This window comes from Pseudorca crassidens, chromosome 10 (assembly GCF_039906515.1).
Source record: "Pseudorca crassidens isolate mPseCra1 chromosome 10, mPseCra1.hap1, whole genome shotgun sequence".
NCBI classification, from domain to species: Eukaryota; Metazoa; Chordata; class Mammalia; order Artiodactyla; family Delphinidae; genus Pseudorca; species Pseudorca crassidens.
The window spans coordinates 53714797-53738511 of record NC_090305.1 but is presented as its reverse complement, the minus strand read 5'-3'; the positions used below and the strand labels follow the sequence as shown (position 1 = coordinate 53738511).

General features: G+C 46.8%; 1 protein-coding gene across 7 annotated transcripts in view; it reads left to right on the top strand.

Annotated features, from left to right (window-relative positions):
- Positions 1-15891, top strand: part of OSBPL10 (oxysterol binding protein like 10) — a 376742-nt gene extending 360851 nt beyond the window's left edge. For all 7 annotated transcript variants that reach the window (XM_067753588.1, XM_067753586.1, XM_067753589.1 and 4 more), the window contains 4 exons: positions 4833-5019; positions 8138-8320; positions 11692-11845; positions 14567-15891. In XM_067753588.1, the coding sequence (XP_067609689.1) occupies positions 4833-5019; positions 8138-8320; positions 11692-11845; positions 14567-14611 (569 nt within the window). In that variant the 3' untranslated portion in view covers positions 14612-15891. The remainder of the gene's footprint in view (positions 1-4832; positions 5020-8137; positions 8321-11691; positions 11846-14566) is intronic.
- Positions 15892-23715: the final 7824 nt, after the last annotated feature.

The following is a 23715-nucleotide window of genomic DNA, read 5'->3' as shown; positions in this document are numbered from 1 at the left end:
TTGGCCTTACGTTTATTGATAAATCAATTTGTGGGATATAAAGCAAAAATCTCCCAGCATGAGGACTAGCTATGTCCCGGAAAGATGGATTATTCAGTGTTTTTCAGCTTCTCTCAGCTCTTAGGCTAATTAAAAAGGAGCTTTCATTTGTGAGCCCGTTTGCAAGTCTAGTTTTAATATAGTCTTTTATTCATTATTAGGGACAGATTTTTGTATGCAATCCTGAAAAAAAGAGTCCTGGGAAGGCATAATTGCCGGTGATTTAATGAGTGAGTGCACATTTATGGATTTTCAGAAAAGAGCCTGGGAGTGTGGTCTTGCCAGTGCTTTAAACCAGCCTTGCTCTGGGGCTCACTTTTCTGATTTCTGTGGACTTGCGGGAAGTTTCACCTTGGTTTGGAAGCGGTTTTTCTGAAGATGAGAGGGAGGAGGGATCCCCCATGTGCATCAGCCGTCAGCAGATTCTGTGATTTCTTCTTTGTTCCCAAGTACCGCTGCTGAGAATTCACCTGCCAAGAGATGGGGGTGTGATCAGGATTCCAGCGGTGTAGCAGGCTGCGTGCCCTTAGCTGAGTTTCAGTGTTGCCTTTTTTACAGCCCCGTGAGGTGCGGGTACCATTATCCCTGCATCACGGATGAGGCAGCCGAGGGGCAGAGAACTTAAGGTCACCAGGCTGGCGAGGGACGGAGGAGTTGGAATGATCCTCTAAGATCTCATCTAGGGCTTTTAAAAAATGGTGGCGTATGCTCCAGGTAAGTATGTTCTGAAGAAAATATCAGTGGCATGATCCTACCTCACCAAGTTTATATTCATGGATGAGACCAGGAAGACTCAGCACGTGGCGCTCGTGGCTGTCGCGTGGTCCTGGCCCGCTGAGAGAGGCCAGTGCAGGATGTGCAAATGGGTGGGGGTCCCCAGAGTACGGCAGGTCAGAGGCTGGAAAGGCTGACAACAGAGGGGGACATTGTAGACATCGAGGGTGGGGCAGTGCTGTCAGGGGACATTTGGGCCCCTGGGAGGACTTTACTGCCACATAGTCCATCCGCATGGAGGGTGAGGATGGGGGACAACGAGCTGCCTTCTCTGGGCCCTTGAAGGCAGGTGACACAGGGACCAGCAGCCTCCTCCTCAGGGTCTCAGGGCCCCTCCCGCTGTCACAGGCCGTGAGGCTATGAGGATGCGGCTGGCACTCAGGGAACTGGAGGCTTTCGAGTAGAACTGGGGCGGAGGGGTGGGTGGGGAGTCTGCTGGAGCCTCTCTCTTTCCAACTTCCACTTCCGGTTCCTCTTGACTGTTGGTGTCAGACCTGTTCGGCATAAACTTTACCACCTGCTTCGCTCTCTTCTTAGCAGCGTAATTCTAGGAAAGACACAAAGTACGCTTGGAAACAAAAAGTATACCAGGCCTGGCCATTCTTCTTCCAGGGTCCTGAGCACAAGCTGTAAGAAGCGACACATTGGTGTCGAATCCTCCTTGCAGACACAGGTCCACCCTTGTGCATCACAGGACAGGGCCTCAGCGGTCACCTGGGGCAGCTCTGCCCCCTGAACTGCGGGGAGGGATAAGTGACAGAGGGAGGGTGTTCGATGGCTCAAGGCTTGGCTTTGGGAAAGATGGCGTAATTTCATTGGGAGCTCTGGCGAGTGGGGAGGTGGGGAGAAGTAAGTGTGCTCTGATATTCAGTGTATTTGGTGTAGTGGAGCCGTGCTGTCTGTGCGTTTATGTTACATGTATTCAGTTCTCTTCCTGGTTAAGGAGAGAGATTTAAATGTTGCTGCGATCTCTGCCCCTTAGTCCTGCCCGCGCGATTGTGAGTGACCTGAGTCTGCTTTTTCTCGGGGTGGGGGGGTCTTCTCTCCTGCCTGTGCCCATGTGTGAGCATCCTGCCTCCCTGGGGGAGGTCACGACCCCCAGACGCACATGGGCCCCTGGGGTTTCCACACCGGCCCCCTGTGTCTGTGGGTCAGCAGGTGTAACTTCGCTGGACTTACCTGGGGGAGTGAGGTTGCGGGTTCTGGACAAGCCTGGTTTATTCCAAAAACTGTGGCTCCTGGGCGATGCAAGGAGTTTTTAAGGGTAAATTGAGTGACTCCTGAGTACATCTTCATATTGACTTTGGAAACTCAGCATTCTTGATCGCTTTGTACCTTTAGTCCCCTCTCCTCAGACTCTCCTGGCGAGCTCCCCAGGGCTGAAAGGGACACACACACATACACTGTCTCTCTGCTGGGCAGATTCTAGCTCTGTTGATTGATTGATTTTTTTTAATTTATTTTAATTTTATTGAAGTATAGCTGATTTACAGTGTTGTGTTAATTTCTGCTATACAACAAAGTGACTCAGTTATAAGTATATGTGTGTGTGCATGTGTGTGTGTGTGTAGATATACATTCTTTTCCATATTCTTTTCCGTTATGGTTTATTGCAGGATGTTGAATAGAGTTCCCTGTGCTATACAGTAGGACCTTGTTGTTTATCCATCCTATGTATAATAGTTTGCATCTGCTAATCCCAAACTCCCACTCCATCCCTCTCCCAACCCCCCTCCTCCTTGGCAACCACAGGTCTGTTCTCTATGTCTGTGAATCTGTTTCATAGATAAGTTCATTTGTGTCATATTTTAGGTTCCACATATAAGTGATATCATATGATATTTGTCTTTATCTGACTTACTTCACTTAGTATGATCAACTCTAGGTCCATCCCTGTTGCTGAAAATGGCATTATTTCATCCTTTTTTAGGGCTGAGTAATCTAGCTCTGTTGATTGACATGCTAATCTAGTCTCAGAGAGAAGTACCGACCGGTCAAATTACTTAACCCCTCTGAGTTTCCGTTTCCATCTCCTCATTTAAAAATGATAATAATTGATGCTGCGTTGAGTAGTTGTGAAGCTCACAGAAGACACTGCACGTGAAGCCCCTGGAAGTGCTGGGTGGCCAGGAAGGGTCCCCCAGGGCACATGGAGCCCCCTCCTCGCTCTTTCCAGTGGAGGAACCAGGGGCCCAGGGAGGGGACATCACTAACACCTCCAGTCACATAGTTCTGGCCGAAGGACAGAACTGACCTTCCTGAGGCTCTTGCTGCACTTGACCATTGCAGGCCCAGAGTGGGCAGGAATAGAGCTGGGAGGGCTTTTCTACAGGGAGCGAAGCCCCACTGCGGGGTGGGAGGCCGAGAAGGCCCCTCACACAGAGCAAACCTCAGTGAGCCAGGCGTGTGGGTTCCCAGGCCTCTGCCGGCCCAAGAGGTGCTGCCCTCAGCAGAGGGGGCCCTGTGGGTGCCCGACCGGACAAGCCAGAGCAGGGGCTGGGTGTCAATGCACCAGCCGTACAGCAGCCCCGGGAGACGGCGCCTGTCGGGGCAGTTCACGGCAGCCTTTGAGAACTTGTTCAGAACTGGTTCCTTTCCCTAGAAAAAGAGACAAGCCCACGTCATTTTGCATTGTTTCAAGAGGATCAGGTCTCTCCGAGACTAGTACTTGGCTCCCAGCCTGGAGAACCTCTGATCAAGGGGTGGGTGCCCCCCGGGTGGGGACAGCAGCTGTGCACTCTTGCTTTGTAACTTCCTGAAAACCTTTGAGGTTGTCTCTGCTGCTCTCAGGATAAAGGCAGAACTCCTTAACAGGCTTTTTCGAAGTTTAAAGATGAGGCCTGGCCCCTGTAGACCTGGGCAGCCTCCATACCTATACACACCACTTCCCTTTCTTCCCTGGGGCCCTTTTCTCAGACCCCCATGTTCACCCAGCTCCTTCCCACCACAGGGCCTTTGCACATGCCTCCCCCTGCTTCTACTTTCCCTCCCCTCTTCCCCAACTCAACTCTTACCCAGCTCGAATGTCCCTTCCACCAGGAAGCCTCCCCTCCCAGCTCAGCCCCTGCTGCTGGAGGCCCCGGGCACCTCCCCCTCCCACCCCATCACGGTCACAGTTTTGTGTTTGCAAGTGCTTCATTCACGGCCACCTTTCTCTTTGGCTCCTTGAGGGCAGGGAGCGGGTCTGTCTTGTTCACCATGTGTTCTCAGCATCTCTCGTGCAGTAGAGATGCAGCAAATAGATAAATGGCACGTGGGTGGCCGGCCTCTGTGGAGGTGGGAGGCGTGACATCTGTTGCAGGAGTGTGTTTGGTTTCTCATCTTTGCATCTTCTGGTCCCCAGTGATGCCCAAAGCTCAGCTTCTCTGTGCACCGGTGCTGAATTGAATCTCGGAGACATAGTTTTGGGTGAAGTAGAAAAGGACAGCTTTATTTCTTTGCCAGGCAAAGGGGGACACAGTGGGCTCCTGCCCTCGAAAACTGTGTGTCCCAATTGGGGAGGATTTGATGAGGAGTTTTATAGCAATGGTTCAAGGGTGGGGTTGCTGACAAGATTAGGGTGTGTGCAGGGTCTCAGGTACTATTAGGTCTCCGTGGTACACGGGGCCTCTCACTGCTGTGGCCTCTCCCGTTGCGGAGCACAGGCTCCGGACGCGCAGGCTCAGCGGCCATGGCTCCCGGGCCCAGCTGCTCCGCGGCATGTGGGATCTTCCCGGACCGGGGCACGAACCCATGTCCCCTGCATCGGCAGGCGGACTCTCAACCACTGCGCCACCAGGGAAGCCCAGGTCTCCTAATCTTGATGAGCTTCTCTGTTCCTTTAATCTTTTGCCTCCGGTGGTTTCTTGGCTCCGCCTCCCTTGATTAGCAACTGTTGCAATCTGCCCTTTGGAACTCAGGGAAGGTCATGGAGGCTACAAGAAACGGAAGACAAAAAGGCCTCCGTGCCCTGGAGCCCCTCAGGGTCCTCCTCGCTTTCCCCGTGTGCGAGCCTAACCTTTCCCTCCTGTCTCCCTCAGGTGTGCTGCGGCTCCTGGAGCACGGGGAGGAGTATGTGTTCACCCTGCCCAGTGCCTACGCCCGGTCTATCCTCACCATCCCTTGGGTGGAGCTCGGAGGAAAAGTCAGCATCACCTGCGCCAAGACTGGGTACTCAGCGACAGTGATCTTCCACACAAAGCCTTTCTACGGGGGGAAGGTCCACAGGTAGGAGGGGCCAGGGAGACTCCACCTCTGTCCGATCACGATGCCCCAGGTTTCTTGTCTGCATCAGAAGACTGGGTTCCAGCCGTGGGATGAGTTGAAAAATCAAGATCAATTTAACAGATGTGTTTCAGATGACATGTCTCACCGGCGGCGTCTTGAACCCTCCCCAGTCTGGTGATGTGTTGGCGGAACATGCCCCAGAGAACAAAGGGCTTCTGGCGTTATCGTAACCTCTTGCTTCCGAGGCCGGAGGCCTGACCTGCACTGATGCAGTTCTGTGAGCTCCATGCAACATCCCGAATCCTGCATCTATGAGAGCAGGACCGTTTCTCTCCTTTTGGAAGCTGGGAAGCAGTCCTAAGAAACAGAAGGAGAGGCCCGCTGTTTGAGGGGAGCATCACCTCGTTTTTATGGCTCTAATTATAAATTTCCCCCTTTGGAGCAGATCACTGGATAATAAGCAAGCCCCCATCTTTGACCTTTTTCTTGGAAAGCTTTTCCGGATGGCGTTCATGTGGGGTGCTGGAGTGTCGCCTGGAAAGTAGGCACCTTCAGTGGCCGTTTTGGAGCCAAACATACCAGCCCCCAAGAGCTGATTATGCGCGTTTCTCCCCAGCTCCGGGGCCCCTCATGCCCCAGTGGTAGCTTGAGATCCGCTGTGGGTGGGGCAGCACAGAAACTGGCAAAAGCTGTAAACCAGGCGTTTTCCCTCCTGGCGAGCCCGTTGTTAAAGCGTTACCAGCACAGCACGGATACCCTTCCGCTGTGTGCCGTTGGGAGGATTCCTGATGCCACCTGGGCTCCCGGCGGTGTTCAGGCTCAGGGAGAAAAATTCCAGACCTAGGTTTGAAAACACCAAATTCATCCCAAGCTTGGCCATTAGGAAAAGAAGAACCGGGGCTTCCCTGGTGGCACAGTGGTTGGGGATCCGCCTGCCGATGCAGGGGACACGGGTTCGTGCCCCGGTCCGGGAAGATCCCACATGCCGCGGAGCGGCTGGGCCCGTGAGCCATGGCCGCTGAGCCTGCGCATCCGGAGCCTGTGCTTCGCAACGGGAGAGGCCGCAATAGTGAGAGGCCCCCCCAACAAAAAAAAAAAGAAAAAGAGGCCCCGGGCTCCTCCACCTCCCGTTTCTGCTGTGTTACTCTGCCTGCAGCAGGCTCCTGGGGAGAGGGAGGTGGGCTCTGCTTTCACCCAGAGCTGAGACCCGGAGCCCCCGGGCCGGGTCGGTGAGGCAAAGGGCCACACATCTCCACCAGGGGCCCTTGTGAAGCCAGGCTGGAGGGGTTCGACCTTGTTTAGTGATTGAAAAGTTCCCCCCTAGACTCTCACACTCTTTTGGTGGTTGAAATGTACACTGTTAGTTGTTATTTGAGGGAGGAGAAGGGTATATATATATATACATATATATATATTTTTAAGTTTTATATATGTGTATATATACATATATATATATATATTTTTTTTTATTTTGCGGCACACGGGCCTCTCACTGCTGTGGCCTCTCCCGTTGCGGAGCACAGGCTCCGGACGCGCAGGCTCAGCAGCCATGGCTCACGGGCCTAGCCGCTCCGCGGCATGGGGGATCCTCCTGGACCGGGGCACGAACCCGTGTCCCCCGCATCGACAGGCGGACTCTCAACCACTGCGCCACCAGGGAAGCCCTAAAGTTTTATATATATTTTTTATTGGAGTATAATTGCTTTAGAATCTTGTGTTAGTTTCTGCTATACAGTGAAGTGACTCAGCTATATGTATACATATATCCCCTCCCTCTTGAACCTCCCTCCCCCCTCCCCCCTCCCCCCTCCCCCCCATCTAGGCCATCGCATAGCACTGCGCTGAGCTCCCTGTGCTATACAGCAGCTTCCCACTAACAATCTACTTTACACATGTTGTAGTGTATTTATGTCAAACCTAATCTCCCAATTCATCCCACCCTCCCCTTTGCTCCCCGCATCCCGTGTCCACACATCCGTTCCCTATATCTGCCTTTTCTATTCCTGCCCTGCAAATAGATTCATCTATACCATTTTTCCACATGTATGCATTAATATACGACATTTGTTCTTCTCTTTCTGACTGACTTCACTCGGTATGACAGTCTCTAGGTCCATCCACATCTCTACAAATGACCCAATTTCATTTCTTTTTATGGCTAATATTCCATTATATATATGTGCCACATCTTCTTTATCCATTCACCTGTCGATGGACACTTAGGTTGCTTTCATGTCCTGGCCATTGTAAACAGTGCTGCAGTGAACATTGGGGTACATGTGTCTTTTTAAATTATGGTTTTCTCAGGGTATATGCCCAGTAGTGGGATGGCTGGGTCATATGGTAGTTAGTTCTACTTTAAATGACACAATAGACCAGATACACTTAATTGATATTTATATTTTGTTTTTACTGAGTTTTGTGATTTCCACCCCAATAATAACATCTTATAAAACCTTGGCATTTTTATCAAAACTAAGAAATTGATGAAATTCAACTAAACAAATCACAGTATATAGTGTGTACAATATAGTGTTAAAACATGTATAATTTTCAACCGCCTATCTAATTTATTGTCAAAAATCAATAAAACAATATTAGTTGAAAAAAACTAAGAAATTGGGGGATAAATTAGGAGTTTGGGATGGACATATACACACTACTATATATAAAATAGGTAAACAACAAGGACCTACTGTATAGCACAGGGAACTATGTTCAATATCTTGTAATAACCTATAAGGGAAAAGAATCTGAAAAAGTGTGTGTGTGTGTGTATGTGTGTGTGTGTGTAACTGAATCACTTTGCTGTATACTTGAAACTAACACAACATTGTAAATTAACTATACTTCAATTGAAAAAAAACTAAGAAATTAACATTGCTGCATTCCTATGAACTAATTTACTGACTTTATTCAGATCCTACCTGTTTTCCCACTGATGCTTTCTTTATTCTGCTCAAGGATATTAGATCACATTTTAAGAGCTAGTCTTTGAGCAAAAGAGCAAAAAGCAACCCCATAAAAAAAGATCTCTACATGTGAGGATGCCTGTTGAAGTCGGTCTCTGTTCTGATAACCTTGCAAAGCGTGTTTATTCGATGCTTCATTAATTCAGGGTCACAGCAGAAGTGAAGCACAACCCAACCAACACCATTGTGTGCAAAGCCCACGGGGAGTGGAATGGGACCCTAGAGTTCACCTACAACAACGGGGAGACCAAGGTCATTGACACGACCATGCTGCCAGTGTACCCCAAGAAGATCCGACCCCTGGAGAAGCAGGGCCCCATGGAGTCCAGGTGGGGACCAGGCCACGTGCTCCTCTCCAAGCTTTGTTGTCCTCAGCACTTGACCCAAGGGGCAGAGAGGAAGCCCAATGCAAAGGGGCCAGGAATCATTCCTTTGGAAACTTGAATTGTCCTCTGTGTGTCACTTAGGTGTAGATCCTTTGTTTAGTTGCTCTGCAGTCATGGGGTGGAGTGTGAAAACAGCCCGCCCAGACTTTAATGCCTGACCTAAAAGAGTTTGTCAACTCTGTGGGTCTGTTACTTAATTGTAAAGTTAAATACAGAGAGATGCTAGTAATCAAAGAGCTGTGCAGCAAAGCAATGAGATACTTTTTTTTTTCTTACCAGATTAGCAACATAATTCAAAAAAATTCAGTGCCTGCAAGGCTGTGATAAAATTAACACTCTCTGCCCTGTGCTTCCAGTAGGAAGGTGTGCAGGTTAGCTGCGTGGATCAGTAGCTTTAAATTTGTGAGTTCACCTCTTGTAGTCCATTTCTGGGAATCTCATCTAAGGGAGAATTCTTCGATTCACAAAAGGTTTTAAATATGAAATTTGGGTATTAAAAAAAAAAAACTAAAACAAAAGGAAGAAAAAGAAACCATCTAACCGTGCAACAATTGGAAAACAGTTAAGTGAATTATGGTGAATTCACTCTATCATGTGAATATCCCGCAAGCCACTTAAAGTGATGTTTATGCAGGTACAGAAGCAGAATCTTCTGGAAATATGCCATTTTAAATTTTTAATCCAGGAGGTCAGCCAGCTATGGCCCATGGGCCAGATCCCATCTCTGGCTGATTTTTGTAAAATTTTACAGGAACGCAGCTGCATCCATTTGTTTGTATCTCGTTTGTGGCTGCCCTCTGGCTACAATAGCAGTGAAACAGTTGCGACCAAGACCAAATGGCCTGTAGAGCCTAAAACGTTTAGTCTCTGGCCCTTTACAGAGAACGTTTGCTGGCCCCGCTCTTATCTAAAGGCATGCTGCTCTGTAGAAAGAGGATATAGGGTTAAAGTGAAATGACAGATGATTCTTTGAAAGGGTTTGCCATTACAGGAAGAGTTTGTAACGAAATTGGAAAGGTGCTTTTTATGTGGAAACAAAGCAGGGATACCAGTGTGTATAAATCATACATTATCACCGAGTTTAATAGAAAGAGGGCTGCAGTGTCCTGGAAACTTGGCTTTGTGGTAGGATTAGTCCACTCGTTCTTGTTGATCAGAATGTAACCTTCTCTGAGTCCAAATGGAGGGCGTGAACCCAGCCCTTTGGACTGTGACAGGAAGGAATCCCTCCCCTGGCCTCTGACGACACCTCCCCAGAATCAGGAGCCCTGTGGTTGCTGTCACAGCACCGCTTGTTTCTGGTATGGCTGTTGACAACAAAACTATGATTCCTTTGAGCTGTTATTCCAAGACTGTTGAGTAGGTTAGCTGCTCCTCATTAAGCCTTGCTGGGAGTGGAATGGATGGAGGATGGAGTCTGCAACCAGAGAGAGGGGCGTATCGCCTCTTCTCGTCTCGCATACGTGGACTTTACTGTTGACAAACCCAGCAGCCCACCTTGTTCTCCGAGGCGGGAATGGCCTTGAGGTGTAGCGCCTGCCACTCAGAGCACCTGAGCCCAGCCACCTGTGCAAGGCCTCACCTGAGGAGGCGAAGGAGGGCCCGCCTAGTGGTCTCAGCCCCACAGTGGCCCGGCCCCCACCAGCCCCTGTGGAGGGGAACCCCTGCCCCATGAAGGGGAGAGCGAAGCTGCTCTTACATTGGCCCACTGCTGTCAATGTGCTCGCGATGCTCAGAGCCCGGCCCGCGCAGGCATCCTGCTCGGGCTGGAGCCCTCCACACGGCAATGCTGGCCACACCCAGCCTAGCCACCACCTGGCCCTTGGCCACCGGGACCTCCACTTCTAGCAAAGGCTCCCCTGGGCTTCCTTTTAGCTTTTCTTGCCGACTTGCCCCCGCCCTCTCCGCCCTGAAGGCTTTTCCGCCTATCCCTTTGTCCTGAAGTTCAGAGCCTTCAGAAGCAGAGCCCCTCCAGGGGGTTCTTGGTGGGTGTCTGGGCATAGCCCTTGACCTGTGGGCCGGCTCTTTGCTCACCACCCCATCTGCAGTCCCTGGGGCTCTCTATCGTCTAAATTTGGGGCCACTATTTTATGATAGGCCTTATCAGGGGAGGTCCTGCCCTGAGAGCACCCCAACCCTGGATGTCCGGGCACCCAGTCCTTCCCTCAGCGCCAAGGTGTGTGTTGAGGGTTCAGGTGATGGAAAAGACTGATTTGACCAGGCACCAGCCCTCCCTGTCTGCTTCGCCACCTTCCTTTCCTGTATTAGGCCATCTTTTCCCCTCTTAAGTCAGCTGTCAGGGCGTGGTAGAAAGAGCAAGCGCTGTGAGGCTGGTAGGACCTGGCTTTCTCCCACCTTCCACTGTGTAAGTTCGGAGCCAGGGTGCCACTGTACCCTCTGCATGGTGGGGTGCTGGGCGGCGGTGGGCAGGCTGGCCTTGCAGCCAGAGCCCGGGCCCCATCGGTTCCTGGGCTCGGGTCCCCCAGGAGGGCTGCTGTCCTGGATGCACTGGCCACTCCCCTGCGGGCTCCTGGCCCAGGATCTAACGGGGAGCTTCTGCTTGGCCCCAGCTGCAGAGACATCATACCCCCAAAGCCTGGTTCCCTTGTGCGGAATACCGACTGGTCCTGATGTGCCGAAGTGAGGAAGTGTCCTCCCTCACCTCAGTGCTGGTCCCCTCCCTCCAGCACAGAGTGGGACTGGAGGGGGCACCCTGGCTTCCTGAGGAGGGAAGCTGCCGCCTTCTCCAGTGAATGAAGGAGTGAGTGAGTGAATGAATGAATGTGTCTAACTTTGCGTGTAGACACAGGGAGGTGACGGATCCCCCAGGGTCTGTAACTCCTAATACGGGGCTCCCGGTGGGAGAGCAGCCACTGTTCACATCCATCAGCCTGCTGACCTCTGGCAGGTCACTTCACCTTATGTGGATCTGTTTTTCTCCCCTTTACAATGGGGCGATAGTATCGCATCTATATCCCTGGGATGTTGTGTTGATGAGATGAGTTAATCCATATGTAAAATGTTTAGGAATGTGGTGAATGCCCCGTGGCAGGGTCTGCTGTAGATTTTGTCTGTAGGAGCAGTTTGATTGCTCCAGTCTTCCCTAGATTGGTCTAGACGCTCAGAGCCCGGGAGGGGAGAGGGGATTCAGATCTGGGCGCAGGTGGGGCCCTGGGCCTGTGGAGTGAGCTGCTCATCCCCTCCTGCCCCGCAGCCCAGCATCCTCGGCTCGGGCCCTTCCTCGCCCAGGACCGCAGCCTCAGGCTGCTGGCCCTGCCTGACTGTTCCCTGTTCCCAATGACCCCTGCCCCCAGGAACCTCTGGCGGGAGGTGACCCGATGCTTGCGGCTGGGGGACATCGACGCTGCCACCGAGCAAAAGCGGCGGCTGGAGGAGAAGCAGCGCACAGAGGAGCGGAAGCGGGAGAACCTCCGCACTCCCTGGCGGCCCAAGTACTTCATCCAGGAGGTGACCGTACCGGGCGTCCTGGGCGGGGAGGACGGGCTGTCCCCTATCGCGGCCGCCGGACGGGCAGGGGGGGCCCGGGAGGTCTGGGCATGGTGGCCGTGGCTCCCCCATCAGGGAGGCGTACCCGCCCGCGGGGAGGCATGGAGTGGGGCTGCTTCACAAAGACCACGGCCCAGCTACTCTGCCTTCAGTAGCAGATTGATCGGGAAGCCCCTCCCAGACCAGCTCCACACCTGGGTGGGTTGGAACCTTCTCCATGACAGCACCCTTTCAGAGCTTTGCCTCCCAGGGGCCCAATGGGGGATGGACGTGCCGGGGAGGCCCGCGGGGGTCTGCGTCCCGGCGCTGCTGCTGGAAGTGGTGTTGGAAGGGGACCCCCACACACGCCCCTCACCTCCTGACTGGGCAAGGCGCCCTGTGCCCAGTTGTTTGTGGCACAGCCGGGCAGCATTCTGAGAACAGAACTGGAAATGACAAAGGTGTAGGAGACACCATTTTTTTTTTTTTTTTTTTTTGCGGTACGCAGGCCTCTCACTGCTGTGGCCTCTCCCGTTGCGGAGCACAGGCTCCGGACGCGCAGGCTCAGCGGCCATGGCTCACGGGCCCAGCCGCTCCGCGGCAAGTGGGATCCTCCCGGACCGGGGCACGAACTCGCGTCCCCTGCATCGGCAGGCGGACTCTCAACCACTGCGCCACCAGGGAAGCCCGGAGCCACAATTTTTAAGGCAGGCTGGTCAGGAGCTTGGCAGCATCAATGAGAGAAACAGGCTGGTGAGGGCAGGGCAGACCCAGGGTCTGTATCTAAAAGGGTGGATGCCACTGACCTCCAGGCCGTCACAGGCTGATGGCCCAGTTCTTCAAGAGAAGCCAGAAATCAGAATTTTTATGAGATCTGATATTCACCTGGTGTCAAGGAATTTTTAAAAGTTTAAACACTAAGGGCCAATTGAAGTCTGTCTGGGCTTTCCTTGCCTAGGCACTGCTGGTGTCTGACTTCTGCTCCTTGGAAGGATGGCTCCCTGGAGCTGGAGGTCTGCGGGGAGAGTTAGTGACCTTGAGCTGGGCTTCTGGTCTGGGCAGGAAGCAGCCATGTGTCTCCTAGAGGCAGGAACTAGGGCCGTGGGCTGAGCACAGATGTCAAGGTCAGATGCTGGTTCAGACAGGAAGCCTTCTTGGGGAGACTCTGAGTGTATCCCTGTTTGGAGGCCTTGCCCAGGGGAGGTGACTCTGTATTAGTCAGGGTTCTCCAGAGAAACAGCACAGAACCAACAGAAGATAGAAATTTAAATAGATTTATTATGAGATCGTGGAGGCTGAAAAGCCATGGGATCTGTGGTTTGCGAGGTGGAACCGCGGGAAAGCCAGTGGTATGATTCAGTCCAAAGGCCTGAGACCCAGGGGAGCTGACAGTGTGAATCCCAGCCGAGGGCAGAAGTCAGGATGAGTGAGGCAGGAAAGAAAGGGCCAGTTCCTGCTTCCTCCACCTTTTGTTCCATTCAGGCCCTGGGCACATTGCATGATGCTCACCTCATGGGGGTGGGATATCTACATTATTCCACCCACCAATTCAAATGCTACCCTCATCTGGAAGCACCGCCCCCTCCCCTGTGCTCAGAAACAATGTTTAATCCAGAGCCAGTCAACACATAAAATTAACCAACACAGAATCCCCCAGGGATCCTTCTGCCGGATCTTGTCTCTCTGAGACAACTAGGTTGCCCGGCTTCTGTGGAAAGTTGCACAGTAAAAAGTAAAATGGGGCTTCCCTGGTGGCGCAGTGGTTGGGGGTCCATCTGCCGATGCAGGGGACGCGGGTTCATGCCCTGGTCCGGGAAGATCCCACATGCCGCGGAGTGGCTGGGCCTGTGAGCCGTGGCCGCTGAGCCTGCACGTCCGGAGCCTGTGCGTCCGGAGCCTGTGCTCAGCGACGGGAGAGGCCGCAACAGTGAGAGGCCCGCGTACCACAAAAAAAAAAAAAAGTAAAATGACAACAACCAAAAAACATCGTTTTCCTCCCATAGGGTGTAAGAAAAGCCAGTCTGTTTATAACAGGAGGCTTGAGGATATTTAAAGAATACAAATCATCCCCGCACCAGCATGATTACCATTCAGTACATCCCTCTAGTCTAGCACCAGATTGCATACCATTTTGATTCCTGCCTTTTTCTCACTGGTATTTGACTGGTGTCCTCTCCTGTGTGTGCTGATGTCTTTTGACTGCGGCCTTGCGTGTGCCCTTTGTTGGGCACTCCCCTCCAGCCTGGTGGGTGGTAAAAGTCACTGGTTTGGGCAGATTCCTCCTATTCAGGCCCTTGTCTTTTCTCTTCCCTGTCCGTTTGTCCAACTACCCTCCTTTTTCTCCTGTCCCCGTTTCAAAGGCCTTTTTTTTTTTTTGGCCAACTAATCTTGATGTAAACCAACAAAGCCCTCCCCCTCGTTACTTTGGTCGTTTTGTGGGGTTTCCTCCCAAAATGCCAGATACGAAGATCCCATGGGCTCTGAAAAGCAGCCGGGCTGAGGAGGGGTGGTGAGACCACCAGCATGGCTTGGCTGTGAGACATCAGGAGAGGCCGGCACACAGGTTGGTGGTCCTGAACAGATAGATGGTAACCAGCACTGCATGGTACTGTGTGGTACTAGCGCAGCAGGGGATACCCTTGCTTCTCCCCTTGCCTCGCCGACAGGTCTCCATGTAATGATGTGTCCTCCTCTCTCTTGCAGGGTGACGGCTGGGTATACTTCAATCCGCTTTGGAAGGCACACTAATGGGTGGAGATGCAGAACTTTCAGAAACGGTCCTGTTTTTGGAGGAATTAAAGTGGTACAGTATCAAGGTTCTTCTGGTATTCCCTGAGACCTCTTGCATTCAAGACATGGTACCTGAGAGGGAAATTATGTACTGTGAAAAATGCACCCCCAGACTCTACTATGGGATTGAATTTATTCAAGAGCCATTTGGGGCATGCGTGTGCACACACGTCTGTGTGCAAGCTCTCGGCACACTGTATGTTCACACGCATGTGCTATGTCTGCTGGATATTATTACACGTGTAAATAGTGCACTTAACAATATTGAAGTGGGTAATTATGAGCTCCTTTTTATCAATGAGGTTTGAAGTTTTCTACTTTTCACTTTGCCAAATACTTTTGCACTCACAAAGTATTCTCCAGTTGACAACTCCTGTTCAAACAAAGGTGAACTGGCGTGGCCCTACTGCTGTCCATCTGGTAGAAGGTGGTTGTCATTTCAGAATAATCGCTGTGCTTCCCATTCCCCTCCCAAGTCAACATTTGTTTGTCCATATGCAAGACAGATCAACTGCCATTTCCTGCTGGATGGGGAGCAGGCAGGACGCTGTTAAAGGTTTATGCCGGAGCCTTCCAGGATGGAGCACCCCTGGGAGAGCCCAGAGCCAGGCCTACCTTGGAATGTTCCTCCCACCTCCTTGCCCCAGAAGCTTTCTGATAATTTCTCATGCTCAAAGCTCTAGTCATACAATTTTCAGAAGCTGCTTCTTTCATGGTAGAAAACAAGTCATATGGAGACTGCACTACTTTTATCTTGAAAAAAGGGCTTTAGAAATGAAATACACGCATTGCAAACATGCAGTGTTTGCAAAGGTGCACCACCACAGCCTCAATCTTATATTTCATTTGGGGAAAGAGAAAAGAATATCCTGTGGATTTTTTTTAAAGTGCACCTCTTGTTTGACCCGAATTCTGCAAGGAAACCACTGTGATTAAAACATCCATAAAGCCTGCGTAAGTGTTTCATGGTTTCAGTTCAGTTTCAGTCTTCAGCCTTTACAAATGAGGTCAAGACATGACCAGAATATAAGAAAGCAAGGAGAAAATGAAGTATTTGATCTTTGCTCAATGCTTAATTTATTTTTTACTGTGCCACTCTAATGAGAATATTTATACAATCCAGTAGCATGAATGCTTCTCTGTAGTAATACTAATTTTGTGCCTTTTGTCTGCTTTCTTAAGACCAATTGTTCACACTTTGTAGATATTAGACAAATATATTTCGATTAAATACTATACTTATCTGTGTGTCTGTATTTTATCTTTAGGGATTCCTAAGTTCTGTTGGAATTGGTGGCTCTGAGTGAACTCAAATTTTATGGATTAGTATTAATTTGATGTGAACAGCAATGATATTTTCATCAAAACATCATGTATGGATATTTTGTGACAAGGTCATAAGGTCACATCTAGTGAATAGTCTTGTTTTGAGAGAAGTGACTTACCAGGCAAAACCATAATGTAGGCTTGTTCTAGTCCATCGTCTTAAAACATCCAGGAGAGTAAAGTGTTTGGAACCATTTTATTTCTGAGAGGGAAAGTGGAATAGGTGCTATTTTGAGAAGAAAATCCTCAGTGAGAAGACCGAAAAGTAATCACTGTGGTGTTTTTAGATTTTCCAGTCTTATACCAGAGTATAAACCATCTGGGTAGTAAAAAATGGAGAAGGGTCACATTTTTTTTTTGAGGGGGGGGTTCATTTTGCCTTTTTAAAAATTGTGAAATATATAAAAAAGATGTACACGAAACATAATACTGTTCAAGAATAATTATAAACACCCAGGTACCCACTGCTTAGGGAAAGAAACCTGTTTGTTCATACCTTAAAAGCCACCTTTGTGCCCCGACAAAATTGTGCCCCTACAAAATTCTGCTCCTGGACCCCAGAGGTAACACTGTCTTGACTCCTGGAGTAATCATCCTCTTGGCTTTTTTTTTTTTTAATTTTTGAATTTTATTTTATTTACTTTTTACACAGCATGTTCTTATTAGTTATCCATTTTATACATATTAGTGTATATATGTCAATCCCAATCTCCCAATTCACCAAACACACACACACACACACACACACACACACACACACACACACACACCCCACCAGTTTCCCCCCTTGGTGTCCATACGTTTGTTCTCTACATCTGTGTCTCTATTTCTGCCCTGCAAACTGGTTCAACTGTACCATTTTTCTAGGTTCCACATATATGCGTTAATATACGTTATTTGTTTTTCTCTTTCTGACTTACTTCAGTCTGTATGACAGTCTTTAGGTTCATCCACGTCTCTACAAATGACCCAATTTCGTTCCTTTTTATGGCTGATTGTATATATTGTATATATTGTAAATATTGCCTTGTATATTTGTACCACATCTTTATCCATTCGTCTTGTCGATGGGCATTTAGGTTGCTTCCACGACCTGGCTATTGTAAATAGTACTGCAATGAACATTGGGGTACATGTGTCTTTTTGAATTATGGTTTTCTCAGGGTATATGCCCAGTAGTGGGATTGCTGGGTCGTATGGTAGTTCTATTTTTAGTTTTTAAGGAACCTCCATACTGTTCTCCATAGTGGCTGTATCAATTTACATTCCCTCCAACCGTGCAATAGGGTTCCCTTTTCTCCACACCCTCTCCAGCATTTGTTGTTTTCTGATGATGCCCATTCTAACTGGTGTGAGGTGATACCTCATTGTAGTTTTGATTTGCATTTCTCTAATAGTGATGTTGAGCAGCTTTTCATGTGCTTCTTGGCCATCTGTATGTCTTCTTTGGAGAAATGTCTGTTTAGGTCTCCTGCCCATTTTTGGATTGGGTTGTTTGTTTTTTTAATATTGAGCTGCCTGAGCTGTTTACACATTTTGGAGATTAATCCTTTGTTGATTCGTTTGCAAATATTTTTTCCCATTCTGAGGGTGTCGTCTTGTTTGTAGTTTCCTTTGCTTTGCAAAAGCTTTTAAGTTTCAGTAGGTCCCATTTGTTTATTTTTATTTCCATTACTCTAGGAGGTGGATCAAAAAAGATCTTGCTGTGATTTATGTCAGAGTGTTCTTCCTATGTTTTCCTCTAAGAGGAATACACACACACACACACACACACACACGCACGCACATACACACACACCACATTTTGTTTACCTGTCGAACATTTGGGTGGTTTCCATCTTTTGGCTATTGTGAATAATGCTGCAATGTGCATGGGAGTGCAAGTATCTCTGAGTCCCTGCTTTTAATTATTTCAGGGCTGTGTGTGTGTGTATGTGTGTGTGTGTGTGTATAGTGTTGTATCGTATGAATATTCCACGTTTAATTTTTTTGAGGACCTGCCATACTGTTTTCTACAGTGAGTACCCCATTTGGCAATCCCACCAGCAATGCACAAGGGTTTGATTTTTTCCATATCCTCCCCAACACTTGTTATTTTCTCTTTTTTGTTTGTTTTTACAACAATCATCCTAATGGGTGTGAAAAGCTATCTCACTGTGGCTTTAATTTGCATTCCTCTAATGATTAGTGATGTGTTTATTGGCCATTTGTATATCTTCTTTGGAGAAATGTCTATTCAAGTCCTTTGCACATTTTCTAATTGGGTTGCTTTATGTGTTGAGTTGTAGGAGTTCCATATATATATATATATATATATATATATATATATGATTTGCAGATTATTTTCTCCCATTCTGTGGGTTGCTTTTTCACTGTTGATAGTGTCCTTTGATATACAAAAGTATTTAACTTTGATGAAGTCCATTCTTTTTAATAGCTTGTGCTTTTGTTGTCATATCCAAGAAATTATTGCCAAATCTAATTTCATGGGGCTTTCCCCCTATGTTTTCTTTGAAGAGTTTCAGTTTTAGCTCTGATGTTTAGGTTTTTGATCCAGTTTAAGTGAATTTTTGTATATGGTGTTAGGTAAGTGTCCAACTTTATTACTCTGCATATCAATATACTGTTTTCCTAGGACCATTTGTTGAAAAGACTCTTTTCCCCATTGAATGGTTGTCTTATCAAAAACCATTTGACAATTCCTGGACTCCCTAGTCTATTCCATTGGTCTACTATGTGTGATTTTATGCCAGTACCACCGTTTTGATTACTTTTGCAGTAAGTTTTGAAATCAGGAAATGTGAGACTTTGTCTGCTTTCTCTACTTTATTTACCTCTATGCTAATCTTTTATTATTTCCTTCTGTTAGCTGTGGGTTTAGTTTTGTTTAGCTCATTTGTTTCTTAAGGTTCAAAGGTTGCTGATTTGTGAGCTTTGCAAATGTAAGTAATTATAGCTATATATTTCCCCTTAACACTGCTTTTTGCAGCATCCCGTACATTTTGGTATGTGTTTTTATTTTCATTTGTCTTTAGATACGTTCTAATTTCTCTTGTGATTTCTTCTTTGATCCATTGGTTAAGAGTATGTTGTTTAATTTCCACGTATCAGTGGATTTCTCAGTTTTCCTTCCACTATTGATTTCTAATTTAATTGCACTGTGATTGGAAAAAATACTTTGTATGATTTCAGTCTTAAAATTTACTGTTCTATGGGCTAACATAGGGTCTGTCCTGGAGAATGTCCCATGCACACTTGAGAAAAATGTGTATTCTGCTGCTGTTTGGTGGAGTGATCTGTATGTTAAGTCCAGTTGGCCTACAGTGATGTTTATGTCTTCTATTTCCTTATTGATCCTGTCTTGTTGTTTTTATCTGTTGATAGTGGGGTATTGAAATCTCCTACTATTATTGTAGAGCTATTTCCCCTTCAATTCTGTAAATGTTTGCTTCATACATTTTGGAGCTTTGAGGTGGATGTATGGTTATAATAGTTGTATCTTCTTAGTGAATTGATTCTTTTATCAATGTATACTGTCCCTGCGTCTTGTAAGGTTTTGAGTTAAAGTTTAGTTTGCCTGATATTAGTATAATCACCCTTGCTCTCCTTGGTCACTCTGCATGAAATATTTTCCCCATCCTTTGACTTTGAATGTACACCGTGTTCTTAGATCTAAAGTGAGTCTCTTGTAGAGAGCATACAGTTGGACCTTGTTTTAAAATCCATTCTGCCAGTTTATGTCTTTTGATTGGAGAATTTAATCTATTTACATTTAAAGTAATTACTGGTAAGGACTTACTTTTGCCATTTTATTTGTTTGCTGTGTGTCTTATAGTTTTATTGTCCTGCATTTCCTTCATTATAGTCTTCCTTTGAACTTAGTTGATTTTTTTTCTACATTTTGATTCCCTCTCATTTTCTTTTGTCTTTATTCTATAACCATTTCAGTTGTGGTTACTAGAGGGATTACACATAACATCCTAAAGTTATAACAATCTATTTTAAATTAATACCAACTTAACTTCAATCACATAAAAAAACTAACCCTCTACAGCTTCACCCACCCCACCCCCTTTTTTTTTTTTGAGGTACGCGGGCCTCTCACTGCTGTGGCCTCTCCCGTTGCGGAGCACAGGCTCCGGACACGCAGGCTCACCGGCCATGGCTCACGGGCCCAGCCGCTCCGCGGCATGTGGAATCTTCCCGGACCGGGGCACGAACCCGTCTCCCCTGAATCGGCAGGCGGACTCTCAACCACTGCGCCACCAGGGAAGCCCTCACCCCTTTTTATTGATGTCACAAATTACATTTTTATATATTGTGTACCCATTAACAGGTCTATGGTTATTTTTATGTGCCTGTCTTTTAAATCACATAGAATAAGTTATAAAATTATACAAAATTGTATTGGTTTACATGTTTCTCCATGTATTTACCTTTATATTTTTATAGCTTTGAGTTATTGCCTAAAGCTTTTCATTTTAACTTAAAGAATGACTTTGTGTAGTGGTAATAAACTCTCTCAGCTTTTGTTTATCCAGAAAGCTCTTAATTTCTCCTTCATTTTTGAAGGGCAGTGTTGAAAGGTATAGAATTCTTGGTTTACATTTTTTCTTTCTTTCAGCACTTCGAATGTATATTCCTACTGCCTCATGGCCTTCAAAATTTCTGAGAAATCCACTGATAATCTTATTGAGGATGGCTTTTATGTGACAAGTCACTTTTCTCTTCCTGCTTTCAAGATTTTCTTAGCTTTTGGCTTTCAACGGTTTGATTATAAGGTGTCTCAGTGTGGTCTGTGGGTTCCTTTGGGTTTAACATACTTGACATTTGTTGAGTTCCTTGAATTTGTAGTCATGTCTTTCATCAAATTTAGGAAGTTTTCTGCCATTATTTCTTCAAATCACATGGGCCATTTCTCTCTCTTCCTTCTGGGACTCCCATAATGTATATCAGTCCGTTTAATGGTGTCCTGTGGGCTCTTTTCACATTTCTGCAGTTTTTTGGTTTTTTGTCTCTTGAGAGCTAATAACTTCAGTTGACCTGTCTTCATGACTTTTTCTTCCTGTTAAAGCACTCTACCCAACTTTTCATCTTATTTGTTTCAGTTTCAGAATTTGATTTTTTCTAAAAAGATAATTTCTATCTTAGTTGATACTCTTAATTGTGTGTTTTCTTGAGTTACTTTAGTCCTTTGTGTTTTCCTTTATTTCTGTGAGCATATTTAAGACAGTTGGTTTAAAGTTTTTGTCTAATACATCTGATGCCTATTTCTTAAGGACAGTTGCTGTTACATTATTTTCTTCCTCTGCATGGGCCATGTTTTTCTGTTTTTTTCTTTTTGTATGCCTTGTGATATTTTGTTGGAAATTGGGCATTTGAAAAAAATAACCGTCTCTCCCAGTGTTTTCATTGCTGCACCCCAGGGAAGACCTTCACTGATGTGCAAGGTGTCTGAGCCTTGGGATCAGCCCAGCGTGGAGGCTTAAGGTTCTCTCAGGTCTTTTCTGGACATGTGTCTTGCCTGGGGCTGTGTGCCGTTTTTGATCCCCCCTTACACATGACTATTTTTTACATATCTTAATTCTTCAGAGAGTTTCCCTTCAGCTTCTTCTCAGGACCTTAGGTATTCTCTTGTTCCTCTATCCATAATTTCTTGCCCAGGCATCTCCAGGTCTGTAGTCTCCCTGCAGCCTTCTTCTTCTTCTTTTTAATTGGAGTTTAGTTGATTAATAATGTTGTGTTAGTTTCAGGTGTACAGCAAAGTGATTCAGTTATACATATATCTATTCCTTTTCAAATTCTTTTCCCATCTAGATTACTATACAACATCTAGCAGAGCTCCTTTGCTGTGAAGTAGGTCCTTGGTGGTCATCCCTTCTAAATATAGTAGTGTGTATCTGTCAATCCCAAACTCCCAATTTATCCCCCCTGCTTTTTCCCTTTGGTAACCATAAGTTTGTTTTCTAAGTCTGTGAGTCTGTTTCATACAGAAGTTCATTTATATGTTTTTCATATAAGCGATATCGTATGATATTTGTCTTTCTTTTTCTGGCTTCCTTCACTTAGTATGATCATCTCCAGGTCCATCCATGTTGCTGCAAATGGCATTATTTCATTGTTTTTTTATGGCTGAGTAGTATTCCATTGTATATATGTACCACATCTTCTTTATGAACATTGGGGTGCATGTAACTTTTTGAATTAGAGTTTTCTCTGGATATAAGACCAGGAGTGGGATTGCTGGATCATATGGCAACTCTATTTTTAGTTTTTTGAGGAACCTTCTTCTCCATACTGGTTGTACCAATTTACATTCCCACCAACACTGTAGCAAGTTTCCCTTTTCTCCATATTCTCTCCAGCATTTATTGTTTGTAGACTTTTTGATGATGGCCATTCTGACTGGTGTGAGGTGATATTGTAGTTTTGATTTGCATTTCTCTAATAATTAGCGATGTTGAGTATCTTTTCATATGCCTCTTGGCCATCTGTATGTCTTCTATGCAGAAGTGTCTATTTAGGTCTTTTGCCCATTTTTTTTTTTTTTTTGCAGTACGCGGGCCTCTCACTGTTGTGGCCTCTCCCATTGCGGAGCACAGGCTCCGGACACGCAGGCTCACCGGCCATGGCTCACGGGCCCAGCCGCTCTGCGGCATGTGGGATCTTCCCGGACCGGGGCACGAACCCACGCCCCCTGCATTGGCAGGCGGACTCTCAACCACTGCGCCACCGGGGAAGCCCTGCCCATTTTTTGATTGTGTTGTTTTGTTGATATTGAGCTGCATGGGCTGTTTGTAGATTTTGGAGATCAATCTCACATCATTTGCAAGTATTTTCTCCCATTCTGGGTGTTGTCTTTTCGTTTTGTTTATGGTTTCCTTTGCTGTGCAAAAGCTTTCGAGTTTAATTAGGTCCCATTTGTTTATATTTCCATTACTCTAGGAGATGGCTTGAAAAAGATATTGCTGCGATTTATGTCAAAGAGTGTTCTTCCTATGTTTTCCTCTCAGTTGTGTAGTATCAGGTCTTTCTTACATTTACAGCTTTAATCCATTTTGAGTTTATTTTTGTGTATGGTGTTAAAGAATGTTCTAATTTTATTGTTTTACATGTAGCTGTCCAGTTTTCCCAGCACCATTTAATGAAGAGACTGTCATTGTGTAGCCTTGCCTCCTTTGTCATAGATTAATTGACCATAGATGCATGGGTTTATTTCTGGGCTTTCTATTCTGTTCCATTGATATTTGTGTTTTTGTGCCAGTACCATACTGTTTTGATGACTAGCTTTGTAGTATAGTCTGAAGTCAGGGAGCCTGATTCCTCCAGCTCCATTTTTCTTTCTCAAGATTGCTTTGGCTATTCGGGGTCTTTTGTGTCTCCATACAAATTTAAACATTTTTTGTTCTAATTTTATGAGCAGTGCTTCCCTCTTTCTGTAGCTTTCCCCAGCTATACTACTTTTCCCTGAGACTAAGTTAGGTGAAAAGTTGTTTTTTTCCTTCAGGCAGCCCTAGACACATCAGAATTTTGCAGGTGAGTTCTGCTTTGTTCCCTCCTATTTAGGAGAGGTCATTGAGAGCTGGGCTGCTGCTTTCTCTCAACCATGCCACTGTGGACAGGTGGGGCCAAGGGAAAAGCACTGTGAGATTTCATACTATTTTTAATGTGACTTTTTCTTGATTGGGCATTCGATCAGTGCTGTAGACCAGTGATTGTTTTCCAGAGCCCTTATA